This window comes from Anser cygnoides, chromosome 26, assembly GCF_040182565.1.
Source record: "Anser cygnoides isolate HZ-2024a breed goose chromosome 26, Taihu_goose_T2T_genome, whole genome shotgun sequence".
Classification (NCBI taxonomy): domain Eukaryota; kingdom Metazoa; phylum Chordata; class Aves; order Anseriformes; family Anatidae; genus Anser; species Anser cygnoides.
In genome coordinates, this window is record NC_089898.1 from 5,138,715 (window position 1) to 5,146,272 (window position 7,558).

General features: G+C 57.6%; 1 protein-coding gene across 1 annotated transcript; it reads left to right on the forward strand.

Moving 5' to 3' along the window:
- Positions 1-795: 795 nt before the first annotated feature.
- Positions 796-2,163, forward strand: LOC136786958 (nascent polypeptide-associated complex subunit alpha, muscle-specific form-like). Its single transcript, XM_066983305.1, has one exon. The coding sequence runs from the start codon at positions 796-798 to the stop codon at positions 2,161-2,163; it is 1,368 nt and encodes a 455-aa protein (XP_066839406.1).
- Positions 2,164-7,558: the final 5,395 nt, after the last annotated feature.

Below are 7,558 nucleotides of genomic sequence, written 5' to 3' on the forward strand. Positions count from 1 at the left end.
GCTGCCCTCCTTCCCCGGAGCGATGGCGGTGCCCTTGCAGCCCCCCCAGGTACCCACCCTCTCCTACGCGCTGCCCCAGGCCACCGTCTGGCACGTGGTGCCGGAGGTCCAGGGGCAGGTGCTGCAGCTCCCACCCGTGGCGCAGCTGCCACCTGGGGGGCACATCCCACCCGAGGGGCACCACCTGCCTCTGGTGCAGCTCCCCCCTGTGGGGCATATCCTGCAGCCGGTGCAGCTCTCCCCCATGGGGCATAACCTGCAGGTGGTGCACCTCCCACCCGAGGAGCAGAACCTGCAGCCGGTGCAGCTCCCCCCCGTGGGGCATAACCTGCAGGTGGTGCAGCTCCCCCCCGTGGGGCAGCTCCCCCACACCGCTCTTCCCTGTGCCCCTGTCTGCCAGTGCGGACAGCCCATGGTGACGGGGACACTGGTGCCCCACCATGCGCTGGGGCTGGGGCCCAGGGCCGTGCTCCACGGGGAGCCCCTGCACCCCGCAGGCACCTGCCTGTTGCAGGCCCCCGCCCACCGCAGGCCCCCGCCACCCCTCGTCCCGGGGCCTCGGCTCCGGGGGCAGGCGCTCCCCACGCCCCGCACCGTGACCAGCAGCCAGGGGCAGCTGCCGGAGCCCTGCGACCACGCCGTGGGGCTCAGCGAGGACCAGGGGCCCCCGCTGCCTGACCCCACTCCCCCCGAGCCTTTCCTGGCTCCATCGACCCGCAGCACCCAGACGGCGACGCCCGACGGTGAGTTTGGCGCTGGCACAGCCGCCCCGTTGTCGCCCCACACCCATGAGCCATGGGAAAGCTGACATCGCCCGTCTTGGGGGATTTTCTTGCTTCGTCCTCAGCGGCGACAGCCCCGCAGGTGCCTGAGGAGCCCCCGCAGCTGCCCGAGCTGGGCCCTGATGCCTTCGCCGAGGCCTTTCCAGAGCTGGCAGGGGACAGCCAGCTGCTGCAGCACCTGCAGGACCAGCTCCTGGCCGACCTGGACATCCCCGGCACGGAGGAGCTGTTCAGCTGGCTCGAGGCCGTGGAGCCCCAGGACGCCTTCCCTGATTCGCCCAGCAGTCCTGCCCTCAGCCGCCTCCTCTCCCAGCTGCCCGACCTCTCCGAGGACATCGAGGAGCCGAGCACGCAGGGACTGGAAGCCACAGGAGCCCTCGGTGAGGTACCCTCAACCCCTGGGGTGTACCCCGAGAAGGTTGGGGGTGGGCTGTTGGTGCAGTCCCCTATTGTGCTGGCATTGAGCCCCCCGCTCAGCCCTGCAGCCAGTCCCCTGCCCGGTGCCCTTAGTAGACCCCTACCCAGTCCACCCCTGAGTCCCCCCAGGAGGTCCCCTGACACCCAGGTCCTCAGTTCCCCTAGTAGACCCCTGCCCAAACCCCCCCTGAGTCCCCCCAAGAGGTCCCCTGACACCCAAGTCCTCAGTGAGCAGAGGACACCCCTGCCCACATGCCCCCTGGGTCCCCTCAAGAGCCCCCTGGCTGCCGCTGTGTCCACCGGCACCAAGCGGGGGGCCAAGCGCCGCGCGCCCACCAGCACCCCCAGGACAGCGGAGAGCTCCCAGCCCAAGAGGCCAGCAACGGAGAAACCCCCTGGCAAGGACAGGAAGATGCTGCTGGGCCAGGGTGTCCAAGGCCCCGAGACGCCTTGCCAGGGACGCCGTGCCAGGGACGCCAGGATGTCCAAGGCCCCAGGACGCCGTGGCAGCAGCAGGAAAGACGGCAGCGGCAGGCAGCAGCCAGCGACCAACAACAGCCGGGCGCCCAGCAAGAGAGCCCGAAGCCCGGGGGCTGCTGGGGGGCAAGGAGCAGCGTCGCCGCCTCCCCGCAGAGCGCGGCTGCTGCCGGAGACTCCGAGCGCGGAGCCTGGTGCCGTGCGGCCCCAGGACAGCCTCTGTCCCCAAGGCGTCAGGGCCAAGACGCTGCAGCGCCAGCGCCGGGACACAAAGACCCCCAGTGAGACTTTGCAGCCGCTGGGGGCCAGGGCGAAGGCGCTGGGGCCAGGGCGCCAGCTGCCCTGTGTGCAGCCGCAGCCCACCTCCAACAGCCCCAGCCCGATGCCCAGCGCCACGCAGACAGTGCCAGCTGTGCCCGCTGCCCCCCAATCCCCAGCTGGCGGCAAAGAGAAGGTGGTGCCGGCACCACCAGGCAGCACGGCGTGAACAGGGGACGCTGCCCTAGAGCAGGCGCCCAGAGCGCTGTGCCTGCCAGCCGCGGGGGGCCAAGCGCAGCGGGGGGCTCTGCCCACACAGCCGCGCATGCTGCAGCCCCTGGCACGGCCCCGCGTGGACTACGTGCCCTGCGTGGGGCCCTGGGCAGGCGGTGACGCGGCGCCCACGCCGCTGGAGGAGCAGGAGGAGCCGGTGCCCATCACGCTGCAGCAGCGTCCCGAGCGGGAGCGCCTGAAGCAGCTGGCCCAGGAGGAGCGGCAGCGGGCGGCCCACCAGATGAAGATCGGCCCTGTGCAATTCTTCGCGCAGCGGCAGAAAGACGGGGCCATAGCCAAGTATGCCGGCTACCCGTGACCCTGCGCTCCTCGACGGCCCCTGCAGCACCCAGTGGCGCTGAGCTCAGCACGCAGGCACAGAGACCTCTGCAGGCACCTGCTCCAGCTTGAGCCGCACTCTTCAGCCCTTTCCCCTCTCGCTTGCCCTTACCCTTCTTTAGTGCTGTAGCTAGTCAGTGTTTCTCACTGTCAGGGATGGGCAACGGGGGGGGATGGGAGATGGGGGGGTCACGAATGAGTGTTGGGAGTGTTGCGATGGAAGCTGTTGGGATGGGCAATACCTGGCATGGGCAAGTTTGGGCATGGGAACTGCTTGTTGGGACACAAAATGGCAGGGATTGAAAGCTTATTTCTTCCTTTCTGGTCCTTTCTCTGCTTTATAGCCTTTTTTCTTAAATTCCTCTAGTGTAGGTGTTCACTCAGCAACGCCTCTGCCTGCAGTTGTTCTGGCAGTGGGATGCCGAGGGGATTTAATGCAGCCCGCTCCCGCTGCCCATGCTCAGTCCGTGAATGGATGTGGGCATGGCCAGCACGGACGGGAGAAAATGGGTGGATGGATGGATGGATGGATGGATGGATGGATGGATGGATGGATGGGAGTTGGGAACTGAGCCTTGGGATCAGCAATGGGAGGTTGCTGGGATAGGAAATGATCAGTGGGATGGGAAGTCATGACGGTGATGGGGATTCATTAGTGTGAAATGATGGGAAATTGCTAGGTGATTTTGTGATATTGTGATCATGGTGGATTTTTGGTGATATTTTGTGATGTTGTGATCATGGTGGTGATAGGAGAGCATTAGGCTGGGAAAAAATTGTTTACATTAATAAATTTTATTGATTGTCTTTTTAATGTATTGTATGATTTGTATTATTATTTTCTATTCCTTTATTATTAAACTCTTTATCAATGCCTATGAGCTTTTATTTTCCTTCCGATTCTCTGCACGTTCACTCAGGATGGGGGGACGTGAGCGAACAGATGTGTGGTGCTGAGCGGCCTGCCGGGTTACACCACAACAGACTTTTTGGCAGCCAAGCTGGGGCACAAAGGGTTGAGCTAACGTCACATCTGACCGGAATGTTTTAAAAGAGTGTTTCTTATAAGCTTTCTCTGAGATTGATAGTTGCTGGTCACAATGTTGATTTTTTCCTTTCTGGTGTTGTTTTTCTGTGCTTTTTAGGTGCTTTTTCTTAATCCCTTTCTTGTTGTTTATGATCCCTGGGGGCTGGCCTATGTTTGCTGATGGTTTTGCCCACTTGCAGGTAGCACGTGCTCCTCTTGCACCGACGGTGAACTTAACCCAGTATTTGTCCCCGAATGACAACCTCTGTGGTTAGACAAGGAGTTAAAAATTCCAGCCAGCGATCAGCCCTGAGGCAGGATGGCTACAGGTGGCAAGGGCTGGGGGGGGATGTGGGCCGGGTTTTATCACGATTGCCACCTCCGATGGCTTTGGAATTCAGCCCTGAACAAATGTGGTATCCTACGGCGCTGCTAAAAGGTTTTAGAAAGGTGTGCCCCGATGCTGGCAGTGCCAGAGATTTACAGCTCGCCAAGTTGTCCGAGAAAAGTTTGGATTTGTTACCCGATGCGCAAGAAGCCAATCCAGACACCAGGTCGAGACACAGTTTTCTTTCAGAACTGCGCGAGTCTGGGTACCAGGTGGTTTCCCACAAAGCCAGCACATGGAAAGATTTTCCACGCCACGCTTGATACAATCTTTTATCACTACATTTCCATGCTAGTACAATCCCCTAACTTCTCACAGGTTCCAGAATTAGCCTACGGCTGACATGACAAAATGATTCTGCGCATCCTCAGAGGGGAAGGGTCTCCTGTTGGGCTGGGGTCTCTCACTCTAGGGCTGTGATTTTTTGTATTAGAATGAGCGTACTTCGTATTAGAATAGCTTTCCATTGTTTTCCAGTGGTTTCCAACAAATGGATTAGTATCAAACTCCAGTGCACGTGTGTAGGATTTTTCCTTACAAAAGGGTCTTCTCGAGTAAATAGATTCCTAGTTATTCATCCTTTAGATAGCTTCAACTCCAGGGTCATCTTTGCCCTTGCCTGAAAATACCCATTTGGTATCTGTTCTCATGAAACAAAGTTAACGAAAAACAAACAAACAAACAAAAACAAAACCCAGTTCCTAGCACCAGCGGCTTGTTTGCTGGGTCTGCTCTATGTGTTTTGAAGACTATTCAGTACAATTCAGCACCTTCAAGAGAAATTGTGTGGGTCTATGAAAATGCGTCTTGATCTGATGCAAGCCTGTGACGCACCCTGAAGGCCCTCCAAGCCCTGGGATGGGCTCTGAGGCCCTTCCGAGCCCTGGGATGTTACCCGCAGCCACTCCAACCCCTTTGACGGGCCCTGCGGCCTCTCCAGCCCCGCTGACAGGCCCTGCAGCCACTCCAACCCTCTGACGGACCCTACAGCTGGCTCCGGGGACTGCCCTGTGGCATTCCCAGTCACCGATACACACAAGATGAAAGAATGGATGCACAAGTCATCTCGTTTAGTAAGGGAAGAGAGTCCTACTGAGAAGGGGAAGGAGCAATAGGAAGGCGAAGCAGACTACCCCAGTGGAGGGCCGTCCTAGGGAACAGCAGGCTGAAGACCACCATCTAAAAGCAGCAGTAACCAGGTGATCCCGATCTCTGGGTGAGCTGTGAGACATGCGGAAAGATTTCAGCTGTCCTCCAGGCGAGCACATTGTCACCTTGCTGCTGCCATGCTGGGATAACGGCTCCGGTGTCCGGGCTGTGTCTGTGCTGTGTCTGTGCTCTGTGCTGGGCCTGTGCTCTCTGTGCTCTGTCCGTGCTGTGTCCGGGCTGTGTCTGGGCTGTGTCTGGGCTCTGTCCGTGCTCTGTCTGGGCTCTGTCCGTGCTCTGTCTGGTCTCCATCTGCGCTGTGTCTGTGCTCTCTGTGCTGTGTCTGTGCTGTGCCTGTGCTCTGTGCTGGGCCTGTGCTCTCTGTGCTCTGTCCGTGCTCTGTCCGGGCTGTGTCTGGGCTGTGTCTGGGCTGTGTCTCAGCTGTGTCTGGGCTCTGTCCGTGCTCTGTCTGGGCTCTGTGCTGTGTGTGTGCTCTCTCTGCTCTTTCTGGGCTCCGTCTGTGCTGTGCCTGTGCTGTGTCTGGGCTCTGGCTGGGCTCTGTCCGTGCTGTGTCTGGGCTCTGGCTGGGCTGTGTCTGTGCTGTGTCCGGGCTGTGTCTGTGCTCTCTGTGCTGTGTACGTGCTCTGGCTGGGCTGTGTCTGGGCTGTGCTCTGTGGTCTGTCTGTATTGGCCTCCTTTCTCCCCAGTTCTTCTCAGAGCCTGTCTTCAGATGAACAGTCTCAGTCCTTTGTCAGCCATCCCGAGACAAGCCACCACCCCCGACGGGACCGCTGAAATCAGAGGGTGCACCTTCCTGTCTGTGGTAGCAAGAACTCTCTGGTAGGCAACAAGATCCGGGACGAGCCCCTAAACCCTGAGAAAAATCTCAATAATTTTCTTCAGACAGGATCTTCTGTGGAGCTTTTTTATTCGCGATTGCAATGGCGGGCATCCTGCAAGCAGGAGCGCGCAGTAAAAGTTTATCATAACCGTGTATTCCCTATTACCCGACACCTGATTTCTCCCCTGTTTCTTCATTGGCTGAGTACTACGGGTTCACAGCCTACTCGACGCACTACTATACCATATACGTACAATTTTATTTGACCAACCGTTAATTTCTCCTTAACCTTTTATTTTTTCCTTCTTCTCTTGTGACTAGAGGGCCCGTGATCTTTGCTTTTACTGATCTCGCACTGCTCATCCTGTTTTTCTTAGCTATCCTCGTCATTTTGGGACAGTGGGACCTTCCCCTTATCTGCTTAACGGATTCCCCACTGCTATGCCACACAATGCCACTTTTGCATATGCAAGGTTAGTGGATTTTTCCACTGCAAAAACACCTTCTATTGCAAAAACACAACTTTGTTTCTCACAAGGAGAAAAAACAACACGCCTAAAGTCGAAGCCACATACTAGAAAGAGAGGAGGATGCGCAGCACGGGAAGCTTCCCACAGAAAGGAGCTGCATTTGGGGTAAAAATCTGTCCCTTTTTATGTCATTGAGACATACGAGGGCGTAGGACACCAGCACTTCAGGTAACCAAGAGATGCTGTGCGTTTCGATCCGTCCCCCTGAGACAGCCACTAGGTGACGATGTTTCCAATTTTCTTTCAAGAAACCTTGCTTTCTCAGGCCCAGGTGTCCAGCTGCACATCGAGGACGTCCCTGGCTCCCAGGCGCAGTTCCCAGGCCGAAGGCCGAGCTCCCATCCGAACCCCCGGCCCGGCAGACATTGCTCCTGGCGTTGCGCAGCAGCCATTTCATGTCAGCCTTTGCTCATGGCAGTCAGCTTAGCGCCGTCAGTGCTGCCATCGGGGTGCCCGAGAGCCGTGTGAGGTCAGCAGAGAGTCACTGTCAGCCTTTGACCTCACAAAGGTGGGTGGCCATAAGTGCCCTGAGCGTCCAGCTCGCATGGAGTACTGCTGGTGGCACTCAAGGCATGGAGGTCTGCATGGTGCAATGGGAGACGCCGATGTCCTGCTGGTATTTTCACTGCCACAGTAGTGCCTCTTATAATGCTACTGTTAATTAGTGCTCTACCCTTCCGATCTTTTACTAAGGTAGCTAGAGAGAAGTGCAGACACCTGTTTATTTCCTGGTAATACCTGCAAGAACCATCTATCTACATCTTCGCCAGATTCATCATAGCGCTCTTGGTACCGGTGATCTGTGTTGCTCTGGAATAAAGTGCAATCGTTAGCACGCCAAGTGTCCATGCCCTTGAATCTACCAGAATCGTACAAATCCCTGTTGTGATCTCTCTCTAGCTGTGGGCTGGCTAAGCTGTCTTTTGGATGGTGAAAATGGGAAATCGTGGGGATGGGAAATGATGAGTGGGATGAGAAATGATTGCTGGGATGGGAAGACTTCCTTGGGCTGGAAAGCCATGGGGCTAGGAAATGAAAGAGATGGGAAATCTTCCTTGGGATGGGAAAGCTTCCTTGGGA